This window comes from Moschus berezovskii, chromosome 4 (genome assembly GCF_049115385.1).
Source record: "Moschus berezovskii isolate FMDL1 chromosome 4, NW_MosBer_1.0, whole genome shotgun sequence".
Classification (NCBI taxonomy): domain Eukaryota; kingdom Metazoa; phylum Chordata; class Mammalia; order Artiodactyla; family Moschidae; genus Moschus; species Moschus berezovskii.
Window position 1 is genome coordinate 26,604,164 of NC_142463.1, and position 18,039 is coordinate 26,622,202.

Consider the following 18,039-nt stretch of genomic DNA (forward strand, 5'->3'; position numbering starts at 1 on the left):
GTGATCCACATAGTCAAAGGCTTTGGCATAGTCAATGAAGCAGAAATAGATGTTTTTCTGGAACTCTCTTGCTTTCTCCATGATCCAGCGGATGTTGGCAATTTGATCTCTGGTGCCTCTGCCTTTTCTAAAACCTGCTTGAACATCTGGAAGTTCACGGTTCACATATTGCTGAAGCCTGGCTTGGAGAATTTTGAGCATGACTTTATTAGCGTGTGAGATGAGTGCAACTGTGCAGTAGTCTGAGCATTCTTTGGCATTGCCTTTCTTTGGGATTGGAATGAAGACTGACCTTTTCCAGTCCTGTGGCCACTGCTGAGTTTTCCAAATTTGCTGGCATATTGAGTGCAGCACTTTCACAGCATCATCTCTCAGGAGTTGAAATAGCTCAACTGGAACTCCATCCTCCACTAGCTTTGTTCGTAGTGATGCTTTCTAAGGCCTACTTGACTTCACATTCCAAGATGTCTGGTTCTAGGTCAGTGATCACACCATCGTGATTATCTTGGTCGTGAAGATCTTTTTTGTACAGTTCTTCTGTGTATTCTTGCCACCTCTTCTTAATATCTTCTGCTTCTGTTAGGTCCATACCATTTCTGTCCTTTATCGAGCCCATCTTTGCATGAAATGTTCCCTTGGTATCTCTAATTTTCTTGAAGAGATCTCCTGTTTTTCCTATTCTGTTGTTTTCCTCTATTTCAGATATGACCTAAATCAAATCCCTTATGATTATACAGTGGAAGTGAGAAATAGATTTAAGGGACTAGAGCTGATAGAGTGCCTGATGAACTCTGGATGGAGGTTCGTGACACTGTACAGGAGATAGGGACCAAGACCATCCCCATGGAAAAGAAATGCAAAAAAGCAAAATGGCTGTCTGAGGAGGCCTTACAAATAGCTGTGAAAAGAAGAGAAGCGAAAAGCAAAGGAGAAAAGGAAAGATATAAGCATCTGAATGCAGAGTTCCAAAGAATAGCAAGGAGAGATAAGAAAGCCTTCCTCAGTGATCAATGCAAAGAAATAGAGGAAAACAACAGAATACGAAAAACAAGAGATCTCTTCAAGAAAATTAGAGCTGTGATCAGAAATCTCCCAAAAAACAAAAGCCCAGGACCAGATGGCTTCACAGGAGAATTCTATCAGTCATTTAAAGAAGAGCTAATGCCTATCCTTCTAAAACTCTTTCGAAAAATTGCAGAGAAAGGAACACTTCCAAACTCATTCTACAAGGCCACCATCACCCTGATACCAAAACCAGACAAAGACAACACCAAAAAAGAAAACTACAGGCCAATATCACTGATGAACATAGATGCAAAAATCCTCAACAAAATTTTAGCAAATAGAATTCAGCAACACATCAAAAAGATCATACACCATGATCAAGCTGGGTTTATTCCAGGGATGCAAGGATTCTTCAATATATGCAAATCAATCAATGTGATACACCATATTAACAAATTGAAAGATAAAAACCATATGATAATCCCAACAGATGCAGAAAAAGCCTTTGACAAAATTCAGCACCCATTTATGATTAAAACTCTTCTAAAAATGGGCATAGAATGAACCTACCTCAACAAAGTAATGGCCATATGTGATAAGTCTTAACAGCAAACATTACTCTAAATGGTGAAAAACTGAAAACATTCCCCCTAAGATCAAGAACAAGACAAGGGTATCCACCTTCATCACCATTATTAAACATAGTCTTGGAAGTCCCAGATACAGCAATCAGAGAAGAAAAAGAAATAAAATGATTCCCTCTCTGTGTTCTAAATTTTTTAACCAGTTATTTTTACCAGCTACTTATTTATAAGTTAACTTTAAGTTAACAATCAGAATGCTACTAAATTGAGTGACTCAAATATTTCCTATGCAAAAACAGGACCCGGGTTGAAAGTAGATCTTCAGTGCCAAGGCAATGCAGAAAGTACTAGAAGAAAACACTTGAATGTTATCCTTTATTTTTTTTAAAGATAAAATTCACATACCATAAAATCTACTTTTAAGGTATACAATTTAAAATAAAGTATATTACTCAGTGGGTTTTGGTATATTTATAAAGTTGTATAATCATCATTTATATCTGCTGATAGTTCTAGATTCAGAATATTTTCATCAGTCCAAACAGAAACTTCCATATCCACTAAGCAATTGTTCCCAGTTACTCAAAACCCCTAGCTGCTGAAAACCATCAATCTGTGTTCCGGCTCTACAATTTACCTTTCCTGGATATTTCATATAAAGTGAATCATATAACACGTGACCTGTGGTGTCTGGCTTCCTTCACTTAGCATAGTGTTTTCAAAGTTCATGCATGTTGTAGAATGAATTAGTACTTAATTCCTTTTTATGCTGAATAATATTCCACAGTATGAAAATTCTACATTTTGTTTAGCCATTCATTCAGTGAAGGACATTTGGTTTCCACATTTTGGTTATAACAAATAATGCTGCTGTGAACACAAGTGTACATGTATTTGTGTGGACATACATTTTCAATTCTCTTGGGTATATACCTGTAAGCCAGTAACTGCTGGCTTGTAGGGTATCTCTATGCAAAACTTTTTAAGGAGGTCACTGTTTTCTAAAGCAGCTGCACCATTTTACACTCCTAATTGTATTACACATTATATGTATTTATATATGCTGAGTCCAAAGTCCCATCTGAAATAAAAATTATTTTTAAATTTCTCAGTTATAAAAGACTGGTTTAAACAGTCTGAAAGAGCATTTCTATTTGTCTTTACTGATGAAAACAAAAATATCTGAAGATAGGTCAACTTTGTTAGTAAAACAGAAATATATAAAAGCTGAAATAAGCTGAGCTACGTGAGTTAAAATTTAGCAGTTCAGATATACGAACCATTCACATTTGTTCTTTGTTCTGATTAGGTTTTAATCTAAAATCTTTTGAATTCATGTTTTAAAATTAAGACAAGCATTCAGTAACACTGCACTAAAGGTAAAAAAAATGAGCTACAAAATGGGAGCTACAGTAAAGGCATCTTGAAATGTCTCGTTAAGAAGGAACTAGAGGGACAGAAAGAAAATGTTACTCAACTAATGCTAAAAATCCAATCCCTAAAAAAGGAATGTGGGTATTACTTACACAGGCCCACAATTCTTACTCCCACTCTTTCCCTAACACAGTTCTAGCCCACATGCTGCCACAACAGCTGACAAGAACATTGAAAAAAAATCAGGTTTTTTTCCATCAACTGTTAAGGTTGATGGAAGGACTTGTGGGTTCTAGGCATATCAATCTATTTAGAGATTATGTCTATAGGACCATCAAATGGACAATATAAATCACAACAGCTCTCTGTTTTCATAGAATAAGATTTCTATTTCAAATGACTTCAATCATATAGAGCAGACTGCATAGAATCAACAGCAAGTGGAAGCTTATAGCTTTTACAACCTTGTCCTCATGAACTTAAGGCTTCTTGACTTGTAGCAGATACACAGGGAATTGTTTCTAATGATGATCCAAAAAGGCAGACTTCAAAATGTTCTATGAACTGGTTCTAAATTAGGGCTCTTAATCAAGGGTCCACAGATACCTTCCACAAGATATCAGTGGACAAAATCAGGGAGGGTGGGAAGCAAGAATTTGACCGAGAAAAAATTACATATTTTCATTAAACTATAACTTAGCATTTTTACTCATTTATGAGTATATAGGTAAAAAATCATAGTAATATTATCAGCATCTGTGACTACAATCAACAGAAATCACAATACAACTGTAGATATCTCAAAATTGCACACTCACTGCTACTTAAAGTTGTAATAATTATTAGATCTACCATTAGATCTTGTTATTTAATAATGTATCAATTACTATTACTATTACTATTTTGAGTACTTTATTTCCATATTCCTTTGCAACCTACTGCATTTTATCTTATGCATTTAAAAACAGTATTCTATAAAAAGGAACCCTCCGACCCTGCTGCTGGGAATGTAAAGAGGTGCAACCATTACAGAAACTGATGGAGGTTCCTTTAAAACCTAAAAACTGAGCTACCATATAATCCAGCAATCCCTCTCCTGAGCCATTTATCTGGAAAAGATGAAAACCCCAATTTAAAAGATGAATGCACCCCAATGTTCATAGTAGCACCATTTATAATAGCCAAGACAGAAACAACCCAAGTACCCATTAACAGATGACTGGTTTAAGAAGATGTGATATACACACACAGACACACATACTGGAATATTACAGTCATTAAAAAGAATGAAATACTGCCATCTGCAACAATGTGGTTGGACCTAAAGGTATCATACTAAGTGAAGTAAGTCAGATAGAGAAGAACAAATATTGTGTATCATTTATATGGGCAATCTAAACGCAAATGAATCTATAAACAAAACAAAAACAGACTCGCAAACATAGAAAACAAACTTATAGTTACCAAAGGCAAAAGGGATGGGGGGGCGCAGGTGGGATAAATTAGGAGTATAGATACAGATACAAATTACTATACAAAAAAGAGATAAGCAGCAAGGACTCACTGTATAGCACAATGAACTATATTCAATATTTTATAATAACCTACAATGGAAAATAATCTGATATATACAATATATAGATACATATATATCACTGAATCACTTTGCTGCACATCTGAAACTAACACATAATACTATAGATCAACTATACTTAAATAATATAGATCAACTATACTTAAATAAAAAATATAAAAACAAAACAAAAAAACCCATTATTCTACGGTCTGTGTAATATTTAACAGTATTGTTTCAATGATAAATTTTCTGAGCGTTACAATTTTCATGAGGTTATATAAGAATACATTTGTAAGTAGCAGATGCATGGTAAGAGGTATCATGATGTCTGTAATTATGAAACCTCCAAAAAACACATACACACACACATAAATAAGAGGCATGAGAGAGAAAGAAGAAAGAAAATATGGCAACATATTAAGAACTAGTAAACCTAGGATGAGGGATGTACCAGTGATCACTGTACTACTAGGGCAGTATTTCTGAGAGTTTAAAAAAATGAAGAGATAAGAGATTTTTCTGAGGAGGGGTCCAAAGGATTCAAGAGATTCCAAAGGGATCCAAGACACAAAAAGGGTTTTTTAAAAACCCTGCTTTAAACTTATTACCTTTCCTTTCATCCTTTCCTATACCCTATGCTATAGACATGAAAAGACCACTTCCTTTTTCACAGTACCCCAGAGTTCCTTACTTATGTGCTTCCTAATACTTAGAATGTCTAAACCTTACCTATTTTTTTAATACTGAATTCAATTCAAATTTATTATACCCATAAAGCCTTCCTTGTCCTATTCCAATCAAGACAAATGCTTTTCTTACCGTGAAAGCACAAAGCACACTATTTCTAACACTATAAATAGTAATCACTTCATATTACCCTGTAAAATGTATTCACAATATTTGAATTCCCAAAATATAAGCTCTCCATGAATATTTATCAAAGAGATCAAAGGGATCCACAGATGAAATGACCACACAGATGAACAACTGCCACACAACAAATGACCTGTGTCAATCTGTCTAATTCTCTTTCTGTTACTCAATATAAATGCTCAAAAACACAAGAGTTAATTTTCAGATAGCCTCAAGGCCATCTTGAGACTCACATGACAGAGAATGGCAGAATTAAAACTCCAGGGACACTTTCAAAGAGAGGAACAATGTCCACACCAGTTTCAACTTGGTCACAGATAATATTCAAAAAGAATTTGACTTCTAATACCTGTTCTTGGTAATGAAATTCATTATCTTCAATTTTCTGAATCTCTTCAAAAATTCTGTGAAAGAAGAAAATTATAATCAGAAAACATACTTAAATTTCTCATTGGAATCACAAGCAAGAAAAGAGAAGTATAAAAATAAACAGAATGCCCACATAACCTGTATATTTAATGTACATTCACATGTAGAAGAATAAGGGTATAGAACCAATAACAGAAATTTACAAGTGAGAAGTATTAGTCACTCAGTCGTGTCTGACTCTTTGCGACCCCACAGACTGTAGGCTACCAGGCTCCTCTGTCCATAGGGTTCTCTAGGCAAGAATACTGGAGTGGGCTGCCATTCCCTTCTCCAGGGGATCTTCCTGACCCAGGATGGAACCTGGATCTCCTGAACTGCAGGCGGATTCTTTACCATCTGAGCCACCAGGGAGTCCCTAGGTAAGTGGAGTTTAAGCAAGAAATGCCTGGAACACCATCAAAGTAGGCCTAATCTATATCTATTGGCAGCCTGAAGGCTAACACTTACTAGGATTGACCCTTGGCCTAAGTCTAGTAAGTATATATATATAAATATTACCTTTTCTCTGGGCCAAGCTTTTGCAGCATTTTTAAATACTGGAAGACAGTATGAGCAACCTAAAAACAAAGCATCTAATTATACTCCTGCATAAAGTAATATCTATATAACTGAAAAACCCCTCCATTTTAATTATTTACCTCATAGAAATGTTCATAACCCTCATCAGTCAATGTAATAGAAATGCTGAACACTGAGTAAGTAGAATTTTGCTCGAATCCTGTCTCACCATTTCCACCAAAGAGTGCAAGAGCCCAGCACCTACAGTGAGGAGAAAAAATTATTCCAATCAGTATCTTGGGATTGACAGTCCACAAATGCTTCAAATTAACAAATTAGGTAGGCTTTCTATGTAAAATTTGGGAAGCCCAGACTTTGAAGCAAACATGCTTTCCAACAGTAAGTTTAAAAATACAATTTTTTTTAAACAAAGTACAAAGCTTCCCAAAGAATTATAGTGCATACAGAAATGACCAGAAGGAAATAATAGCTGTATTTACTCCTTCAATGGAAACCCTAATATTACAACATAGTAAAACATTAACAGTTTCATGAAGCTACAGTAATTTTTTGTTGAAGAGAACAGCACAAAATATTAGAAGCATGTTTTCTGCAAAGCATTTCTCTTTCTCTCTTTTTTGGCCACACTGCTCAGCTTGCAGGATCTTGGTTCCCCCACCAGGGACTGAATCTGGGCCCTTAGCAGTTAAAGTATGGAGTCCTAACCACTGGACCACCAGGGAATTCCGCTGGGAGGCATTTCTCACATCCCATTTTGAATGATCTCCCAGAAGAAGCCTTAAAAAACACTTCAGATACATCCCTACTTAGAATGTTAAGTAAGCTCTTGAGACCAATCAGCTAACCTGCTTTCACTGGTTATGTAGGAAAGAATGAGTAAGACTATATTTTTTCTAACTAGAATAATCCTGAAAGTCTAAAATAAGAAAAGAGAAAGCCAGAATGAAAATTTTTAAATTCTAATAAAGTACAGTAAGATAAAAAGGTTATGTAAATATAAAATCATATTACATTTATTATATAAAGAATATATTTAATTTCATTCACTTTTTTTTCTAATAACCCTGCCCCCTCAGCTTTCTTTGAGTAATTGAGTACACATCAATGTTTTAAAGTCTTTAAATTTCTTATCCACCTTCCATTTTTGAATAGTGTATGGAAAAGTCAAGCAAGGAATTTATTTAATGTGTTTTGGTCCTGATTCTAAAGTTATATTTCTATTATTTGACTAGGCAACTTAAACAAGTGCTTAAATGCTTTAGGAGACATTCTGGCTATTTTTTAAAACACACGGCTGTTCACAGTCCCACATATTTCTATAATTTATCCACCCAATGAAGTTTTCATTAAAGTCCACCTTCTGGGGTGAGAAAGGCTGGAGATCCACAGCGTTTAAATAATTGACTTTATTATTGTTCAAATACAAATTCTTGATTAGAGCTAACCTTCTATGTAATTCAGGATTCATGGTTCTATAAAACTGTTGTCTATTATCTTTCAGAGATTGCTACACTGAAAATACATATTAAATACTTGCTTTTTTCTAAGATAAGAAAGAATGCTGCCTTTGCCTTCATGTCCAACCAGCCAAGAGATATAATGAAGCGGTTTCACCCTTTAAAAAAAAAAGTTAAGATCAGAAATTTTAAAATATTAAGGTACAAATACCTTAATTTTACTTTAGAAAATCTTACTTCTGAGACTGATATTTGAGAATGTGATTATAAACTTATTTTCACATAAATTCCACTAAATATGAAATTATAATTAATTTGATAGCAGCAAGACAAAAACACTTGCTTCTTTGTAAAAATAAATTGTTCCCCACAAAAGCTAATTTACTGGAAGTTCATATATCTGGAATAAACATTAGGTTAAAACAAATACACAGTCCATTAAAAAAAAAGAACTAGATAAAAACATATAGAAATGGTACAGTCTTTGGAAAACAGAATCATATTTTCTGCTTTTTAGTAGTTCTCAAGATTTCTACAATGAATTACTTTAGTAATCAGGCAGAGGATAAGCACGGCTTTGCTAATTAAGAAAACAGAGTAAAAAAAATGCAAAAAAGAGGAAGAATGGTATATATAGTATAATTCCATTTCCATAAAAAGAAATGTTTTATATTTATTATTTTAATGTCTGAAGGATATACAAGAATCTATTAATGTTAGGCATACTTGTGAGAACAGAGGAGATGCAAAGTTTTACTTCTTACTTAATATTCTTTGTCCTTAATATTATGTAAGCATACTATTTTTCTAATCAAAATTTAAAACAAATGGAACAAACTTTTAAATATACATATGATCATTTTAACATTTTGGGGGATACTCTAACATACAATCAATGAATATTACTACTTCCTATATTATCCCTACACTAAAAAATAAAAATAGACAATCCACATGTTCTCTGCTTTCTAAATGGAGGCATACTGATCTTATTTGTTAACTTCAAGGGACTAGATTGTTAAAAGCATTTTTTACTGAACTGAGCTTACGCAATATACATTACTTTTCTTTCCTTCTGCTTGTGTGTCTTCTTGGGTTTGTTTTGTTGGTAATAGTTTTAGAAACTTAACTTTTTATCAGTTCATTAGCATTTATTTCTAATGAGAGAAGTCTCTGCAGCCACTTAATGATCCTAACCTTTAAAAAACTTCTTAGCTCATGTATATGGCTCCTGTAAGATAATTATAAGAATAAACTGAAATGTTTTCCTAACTTCTAAAAATCTGACCTAACTCATTCCCAACTCAAGTAAGTTCTTGAGATTTATGCTGTAGTTAGTTGTATGCCAGGCTCAAAATTACTTAATTTTACTTTTCACAAGATCAAACTAAATGGTCACCACTAACAAATAAATCATAAACTAATATATATTTATACTCAAAGTACTAAAGAAATTATTACAAAAGTTAGCATTCACACTAAGATACTTAATTTCAAACACTCAGGAAAAGCAACTAATCCTAAGAAAACTCTAGCTTTTATATCCAGGAAGATACTAAAACATATAGCAAAGGCAAAAATCCTGAAGTAGTGGTGTCCCAGTTTATCATCTTACCTGCGTTTATAAATCTTAAACCCAAATTTAAACCACTCAGTAGGCTTTTAAAATATGATTCTCAGTCAGTATATAATGGGGTAAATTTGCCTTTGAACTCTTACCTGTAATGCTGCTGTTGAGGGGGAAGTGCCCATGTGATGGTCAGAGCATGGATTTTTCTAATTGGAACAACTGAACAAAAATATTTTTCAGAAGAGCAGACATAAGTGTTTCTCCACAACTTATATATACTATGTTACATGAAATTTTTAAAAATTCAATATATTTCATCCTCTAATAAGCAGGGGAAAGTTAAACACAATGCAATTATTATTTCAAGTTGCCAATTTTCCACTTTGAATAGTGCAATTTTGTAAATTTCTTTTCAATTTGGTTTCACAGATAGAGAAGGCATGGATAAAAGAACTATGAAAATATGAACACCCCTAAGGATGGATCCCTTCTTGCAAGAACAGGTACATGACTAGGAATAAGGAGACCCATGGCTGAAATTGAGCCCTACTACTATCTTGCTATGTGACTTTATATGACTTTGAGAAAATAAACTGCATTTAACTCCTTCTGAATTGGTTATGGTATGATGAGCTGGGGTAAACTAAAGTAACTCTAAGATTCTTCCCAGTGTTACTATTCTACAATTCTTTGAAGAGAAAATCTATAGTCAGGAAAAAAATACAACCAAAAATAAGTTGTCTTAGGGAAGAGTCAGCTTAGTTAGAATGGAGGCAGCAGCAAATAAAGAGGGTGACAAAAGTCACTGGTCAGAGAAAACAAAGAGGAAAAAGACTGGCAACTGGGGTGAAGGAGAAGGGAATAATTAGCAATTAGGAGAAAGAAAAATATTTGCCATGATAAAAAAAGTAAAGAAAGAGAAATGTTGGATTAGGAATGCTTTTGCAATATTCAGTATAGGCAAATTGTTAAGTAAATTATAGCATAACCATATAATGGCTCACTGGGCAGTTATTACAAACATAATATTAAGTGAAAAAAGCAAGAGACAGAAGTGTATATACTTTATAATCTCAACTATGTTATGAAAATATATGTAGAGACTCAAAAGAAAATTTGCCCAAAGTGGAAAAATAAGAATAGCTTACAAAAATCAGCTTTGCATTCACCTAGCTTGTAAGAAAAGGTCATTAGATGTTAATAGGCTTCAAGGCCAGAAGATAATGTATTAATATCTACTATAAAAAAAGACTCTAGTAAACAGAGAAGTATGCGGAAAGCATTCTGGTTTTGTAAAGGGCAAACTGACGTAATGTTAAGCTGACTTTGCTCACTCTCCCCTTTAGAATTGTACTAGTTTAGGGTATATAAACACTGATGTAAAAAAATAAAATAGTCTTGATTCAGCACTCAAAAAAAAAGAAAGAAAATTTGCCAAAACCATTTCTCTGGATGGTAAGATTTACGGGATGACTCCCCCCACCCATTTTTTTTAACACTAAATTTGTCTCATTTAATAAAAATTATCGTTTTATAGTGAAGATAAACGGAAGTTATTTCCAAAGTGTTTTCCCATCCTCTATTTTTGTCTTTAAAAGGCAAAAAAGAGCAGAATATAGATAAAACAAAATAAGAAAGAAACAAAAAACACTAAGAACAAAAGGAAACGAGAGAAAAATAGGAAGAAAGCACGAAACAGAGTCAAGCAGCATCAAGGTACCAGAACAATGAATCTGCTACTAGTTAGTGGCCTGCTATCTGTCACTAGTTGGATTTCCATTGTCTATCTACTTCCTTTCCAATCTAGCTGTACTTTCTGTTGTATTCTCATTTTTGAAGAAAATTGGCAGCCCCGATTAAGTTTTAGAGAATGTGCTAAAGTTATTTCAAATAGTTTTAAACCTTTGGTTCACGAACCTCTATAAAGTTTGTTAAATGCTGGTGTGTCAAATGGATCCGTTAAATGGCCAAAGTTTGGTTTGGGTAACCCACTGAAAATAAAACAAATACATTAAAATTTAATTGGCAAAAGCCTTTATAAGCAGTATCTTTAGGGATACCTAAACTGATAGGTATTTATAATATATTCTATGTGCCCCTGGTTGAGAAGCATCCTAGGCATAAGCGAATAGATGGCAAGAAAGCCACAAAATCCTGAACTACACAAACTATTCTTAACTTCAGCCCCAATAACTCAAATACTTTTAAAACTCACGGGAGACAGAAAACAATGAATTGAAGGGACCTCCCCTCCCAATATTTACTGTCTCTACCAGTCCCATTCAACTTTAGTTCTCATCTTAATAGAAAGCCATTTCAGAAAGAAAATTTATACTAGAGATACTTTTTTGATACAACAAATACACACTGAGTGATTCTTAGGAATAAAGTATGGTATTCCACTGTGGTATTTTAAAAACTTGGATTCTTCCTTCTAAAGGCTTTGCACACAGTTGAATATACTGTTAACCAATATTTCTCCTAAACACAGTTAATATGAAATCAGTATTAATTTCCTAGAAGACTTTTTAACCTGTCTGATTAAGGAACCAAAGTTCTTAAAGAATAATATTTAAAAGAATTTTTTAAATTTAAAATTCTTATCAGGGATTGACCAAGAAGACCTAGTGAATCCCTCTATTCCATATATGCTGTGCTTAGCTGCTCAGTCTTATCTGACTCTTTGTGACCTCATGGAGAGTAAGTAGCCCGCCAGGCTCCTCTGTCCACGGGGATTCTCCAGGCAAGAATACTGGAGTGGGTGGCCATGCCCTCCTCCAGGGGGTCTTCCCAACCCAGCGACCGAACCCAGGTCTCCCGCAATGCAAGCAGATTCTTTATCATCTGAGCCACCAGGGAAGCCCCTCTATTCAATATACTTATGATTTTATTAGTAAAGTTTCACAGTGAAACACATTTCAATCTGTCACTTGACACTTACAGAGCTAATATTCATTTCTTATCAAAACAAACAAAACAACCTCGTAACACTGGCATGGCTTTATCTTTCCTTACTTAAAAGTACTGCTAGTATCAATAGAAATTTACACTAAGCAAGATAATAATAACCAATCAGTTGTTATTACAAATTATTCTAACATTTTTAAAACTAATTTCTCTTTCATAAATTTAAAACAAATTGTCTTAGTATGAAGAACTAGAAAAAATCTACCTTACTCACCTGAAAGAAGAAAAAAACAATTTGATTCATTTAGTTTACTAAAATGCAAACTGCTAAGAGTGGGAAGAGAAACTTATTTGCTTAAGAATTAAATTTTTTGTATTCTCTGTAACAAAAAATATAAAAATAAAGTATCTTTTAAATATGTGTATTATTTTTATGAATTTGAAGTGGACCAAAAAGTAGTAGCTTTCTGAGCTGGAACTCTACATCCAATTTCTAATAAAAGGCAATTTGATTTGAATATATGCAACAGGCTTTTCAGGTTAATATGCAAAGTCAATTATCATCTACAAGATTATTCTTTTGTGAGGGAAAAGCATTCCAAATTCCAAACCACTGACTTAAAAAATAAACCTTCAGAACATAATTTGTTCTGAGGCAAGGGATACATGTAGGTACATGTATATTCTACTTCTCAATACAATAATATCAGAGTTTCAAGCACTGGACACAGTGACAGAAAAGCTCTGAACAAACATAAAATGAGGCATAAATTCTTCAGAGTTACTGCTTACTGTAAGTTTACAAGCGGAAGTTTTGAACTACAGAAAACTATGGAGACTTGGGCATTCAAGTCAGTTTTCCCTCTCAAAGGCTGTTATCTTGCTGTGTTATCTAAAATACTTTAGGTCTTAATCACCCATTTAAAAAAATAAAAGCAAAAAACGGCCTCTTTAACTGCATAGGTGTATGATTTATGAAAATAAATGTCTTACTTGTTTGGTATCTGAGAGAAGATTTCAGTCACCCACTTTTCCAAAGTATCCAGAGTTTCTTTGTGGAGAAGGCAGGAAGGAGACAGGGAAAGGCAATGTTGTTATTAAAAGTAGAAATACAATTAGATTTCTCATGGATCTTTAGCTATAAAACAAAGGAATACTTTAATTTGGGCATCACTTGCCACTCCTTAACCAGTAATAGGAAAAATAACAATATTTAAGAAAACCTTGAGATACATGTAATTTAATTTTGTTGAGACTCTTTTATTCTTTCTTCCTAGTGAATTTAGAGAAAGCACACAAGTAGAAAAAAGTTTTTGATAGGCAAGAGTGAAGGACCAAGAGATGAGAATACATCAATCACCATTCCAAAACTTACCTCCTCTAAGGTTTCTCTTAACTAACCTATACTACACTGACCCTTCTCAGCTGCTCATCAGTACTATTATATTCCATTTGTTTTACATCAATATACACTTGCTGAGGTCTTCTTAAGTTGATATGATTTCTATCTTCTCTCGATTCTTTTTCTTATATTTCATAAGAAATTCTTTTGAAATTTCTAGTAAAATAGGAGTTCTGAATGAAAAAGGAAATCTTTTAGTCTTATCCCAGTGATTTGCTACCATCACTGGATATTACTTATTAATTCCAACAGACACATGAGTTTCACTAACTCAAAAAGAGATGCCCCAGGATATATAACACAAGATGCAAATCAGTAATCAAGTTCTGAATTTACTCCATACTATTTATACTGATATTTAACTTGTAAATGATACAATAAATGCTGATGCTCCAAACTGACTCTAGATTGGACAAAGTTCTCTTATCGACTATGTGGGACCTATTTTAGAAATCTGCAAGAAGCATTAATATACTTATATTTGCTATCACTGAAGAAAAGAACACAAAAGAATCAATACCCAGTTGAAGAAAAATGCATGTTTATGACAGATTTGGAAACAAAAATTAGTTTCAAATTGCAAATTAATATTATATACTAAATATAGAATTGACTATTTTAATAAATGTTGTAAAATGAATTGAGATGCACATTTGCAGTCTAAATGCCATACCATATCCATAACCTTATGTTCATGTCAACTTTAGTGGACTAATTTTGATTCTAAATATAAAAATGTTTTATAATTAAGTGCCAAGTCAGCTCTGATCTTAATTTTGACAATGAGAGCTAAATTTTATAAAAGGGAGAATTACATTAGAGTGAGAAAATTTGTTTTTCAAAAAGAAATATACAAACTGAGGTATATCAGATGTATATCAAATATAAAAATATGAGGTGTATCAAAATGTATAGTTCAGCAAATGACTGACTTTGAGAAGTAACCTAAGGAGAATAAAATATAAAGAAAACAAAAGAAAGATACTATGATTTCTTTAATGAGAAAAGTTGATACAACATTATCTTCACTAAAAATAAAAGAAGGAAAAGTGTAGAGGTACTGACCAATATTTTTACATTTAAGATACTTCGCTAGCATCACCATGACAGGCTCCAATTAATCATGCCATTTTATTGGACCCTAGTGTTTGAAAAGACAAACACTGTGCCCTCTGAGAGTTTATGATTAACACAGATTAAATGAAAAAGCAGAGATGATAAAGGCAACAGCCAAATGTTGCTCAAAAGACCAACTCACAATCTATTAGTACATTAATACACTAACACTAGCCAAGAGATAAGACTTATGTCTATAAGAGAAAAAACATTTGCCTGAGAATCAGATGATCCTGTGTGTCCCTAAGCTTTGACTCTTCAAATTCTGATTTCCTTTAGTTCATGTTAGGATCAAGCACTAAAGTAAGTTAACAGTGCACAGCAACACTGATATGACAGACAAATCCTAAAAAAGCACTACTTTCAAGTAATTCTAAGGGCCATAGTAGACAATATTACCTTTGGATTGAACCACTAAAGTCATGTAATGAGCAGAATAGTAACGCATCCAGAATTCTCTCAATCTAGCATGTGTATCAGTATTATTTCTTTTGGGCTCATGTTTGAGAGTTTCAGCATTTCCTATAAAAAAATGAAAAAGATTATAGATATGACTAAATTTACTGTATTAAAAGTCTCTACACTGACAATGCATCCTCTGCTACTATATACAACTAATAACCCAAGTGAATCAAAATACTGAAACAGTTTATAATAATAAGACAAAAACTCACAAGAAACAATTTCAAGGTATATTTTAACACATAAGGAATTAATCTCTAGTTAGCAATACCTCAACAACAGTACCTGCCTTACACTTCCTTTTTTAATAATTAGTCTATTAGGCTTGATCTATGAATTATTTTAGTAATATTCTGCATAATTCTTAAACATAAACCACATACAGCCAGGATGCCATATAAAGAGTATACAAGTGTACAAACAAGCAAATCATCTTTTGAATGATTGGTCTAAATGCAATTAGGCCAACTCATTCCAGATTCTACTCTGTAGTCAAGTGGATTAATATAAGGCTATAATAACTGAATTCTAACACTAAGAAACAGCCATTATAAAAAACAGACACCATTTAAACAGCTTAACAATTAAACAAAATTAGGTCACAGCTCAAAAACTACTAGAGAAATCACTGCTCAATCTCTGTTGATAAAGGCAAATTCAGGTTGTGGTAGAGCACATATTTTATAACACACTTTTATAAGAGGTTCAACTCCCACATCCACCATTATCATGTTTAAGCAAATTAACTTCTCTGAGCCTGTTTCTTTATCTTTAACTGGATATTATAATGGTACCCAGCTTCATAACACTGTTGTAACGACTGAATGGGATAATTCACACTGTGGTAGTAGAGCATGTGGCACCCAAAAAACATTTTCTAAATATTAGGTGCTATTCTTCATATATCCAACATTCAGTTCAGTTCAGTTCAGTTCTTCATATATCCAACATTAGGGAACCAAAACTTAACTGGTTTCTATTTGAAAAGCTACCTACCTACTCCAAAACGTAAAAAGTACCTAACTGTCTTACCTTTCCATTCTTTATAAACCCTTCATGCTCTCAATCTTTCTTTACTAGAAAATATGAAACACAATGAAGTATTTAGTCTCTTACCCCAAAAAAATTTCCCCATAGGATGTCCAGGTCTAGCAAGGCTTCCAAACAACATTTCCTTTCTGTTTGCATCAGAGGGTCTTGCAAGCTGATATTCTGTCAATTTTAAAGAAATACTTTTAATAAAATGAAATTCAGTATCTTGATTTACTATCTGGAAATTCAGGCTTAAAGAACTGAAAGTAAGGAAGTAACAAAAATTAATTCTAAGAATCATGTGTAGTAAGACTGAGGGGAATTCAATGATCTAAGACAAGTTCTATGACTTAATATATTCTGTAACTTTGGGTAGTCAATCACCTTTCTAGAGATTTTCCTTTATTTTCAAATGAAACAGGTAGTTAATGACCTGAAAGTTTCAAGTCTAGAATATGAGAACTAAAATACCGCCTGCCATATCAGTAAACAAAGGATGTTACAGCCACCAAGCCATCACATTACAGCCATAGGGACAGTGTGCCCTAAGGAAACTCAGCAAGAGAAAACACAGGATACTGGCCCCAGATAGCTGAGATGCTATCAAAGGAATAATTTCAGTGAGTCCAGACTCTTGCATCTTCCCATACACAGAAAAGCACTAAATGCCTTACCTTGAGATTTCTCATTTTCTTTTATTAACAGTAATCTTTTGATGTTCCAACTACCTGGTTTCTTGTGGCAAAAAACTCCTATATATCCTGGCTCCCTGATCCCCCTTGCCACTTTGGAACAGTTTTCTCAGCATTATCTGAGATGCTGTGTCCCTCTGAGAGGCTTGAAGTCCTCAGAGAACCCATCAAGTAAAACATAACTCTCAACTTTTAGGCTGTGCATTTTTATTCAGTCAACAGATGCTATGTCCAAGATTTTATTAATGAAGGTGCTAATAAAATGTTAAATCAAATTCCTTATTATCTGAGAATTTTGCCATATATATTATTCAAATTTCCTCCAAAGCCAACTATGTAGGTAATCAAGTACTAATGGTTAAAAACAATCACTTTGAAGCCAAAAATATCTTGGCTAGAATCCAAGTTCTACAATTACTAAGCTGCACAACATTGAGAAAGTTATCTAACTTCCCAGATTCTATTTTTTGTCTACAGTATGGAGTTACTAGTACCAAGCTCATAGGATTTTTTAAAAATAAGAATTAAATAAGATACATTCCTACACTGAACATCTACTATGCAGCAGGTACTATTAAACTAGTTGCTGGAGGTAGAAAGTTCAGAATCAAAGAAGAGTCAAGATAACAGACTGAAGAGACAAGGAAGAAACAATTTTTGAAAGAGCCCTTCTAAGCTTCAGTTTCACTGCACGTCAAATAAGGAAAATGGAGGTAATAATCATAATGATACACATAATAAGCTCAATAAATGTTAGCTATTATTACTTATAGAAATAATGGTAAGGCATTACCAATGTTTAATAAGGAGAGTAACATTATCATTATCATAGATCGAGACTTCAGTAAGTTCATTCTGGTTGTAAATGTGGAAGCAGAAGTAGAGACAAGAAAACTGATGAGGAGCCAGCACTGTTAATACCTGGTAAAGAGAGCGGAAACCAAAGTGGTGACGGAAAAGATGGAAAGTAGTAGAAACACATATGAAATAACATACTTCAGTTAAAGTCATGAAGTCTAAATCAAAGATGAGACAATAAAA

At 33.5% G+C, this 18,039-nt stretch overlaps 1 protein-coding gene across 2 annotated transcripts in view; it reads right to left on the reverse strand.

The window, feature by feature from the left end:
• NRDC (nardilysin convertase) overlaps positions 1–18,039 on the reverse strand; it is a 112,592-nt gene that overhangs the window by 36,976 nt on the left and 57,577 nt on the right. For both annotated transcript variants that reach the window (XM_055401917.2, XM_055401916.2), the window contains 9 exons: positions 16,391–16,486; positions 15,212–15,334; positions 13,288–13,345; positions 11,305–11,378; positions 9,537–9,606; positions 7,898–7,975; positions 6,480–6,600; positions 6,340–6,398; positions 5,762–5,816 (listed from right to left, as the gene is read on the reverse strand). In XM_055401917.2, coding sequence (XP_055257892.1) covers positions 5,762–5,816; positions 6,340–6,398; positions 6,480–6,600; positions 7,898–7,975; positions 9,537–9,606; positions 11,305–11,378; positions 13,288–13,345; positions 15,212–15,334; positions 16,391–16,486 — 734 coding nt within the window. The remainder of the gene's footprint in view (positions 1–5,761; positions 5,817–6,339; positions 6,399–6,479; positions 6,601–7,897; positions 7,976–9,536; positions 9,607–11,304; positions 11,379–13,287; positions 13,346–15,211; positions 15,335–16,390; positions 16,487–18,039) is intronic.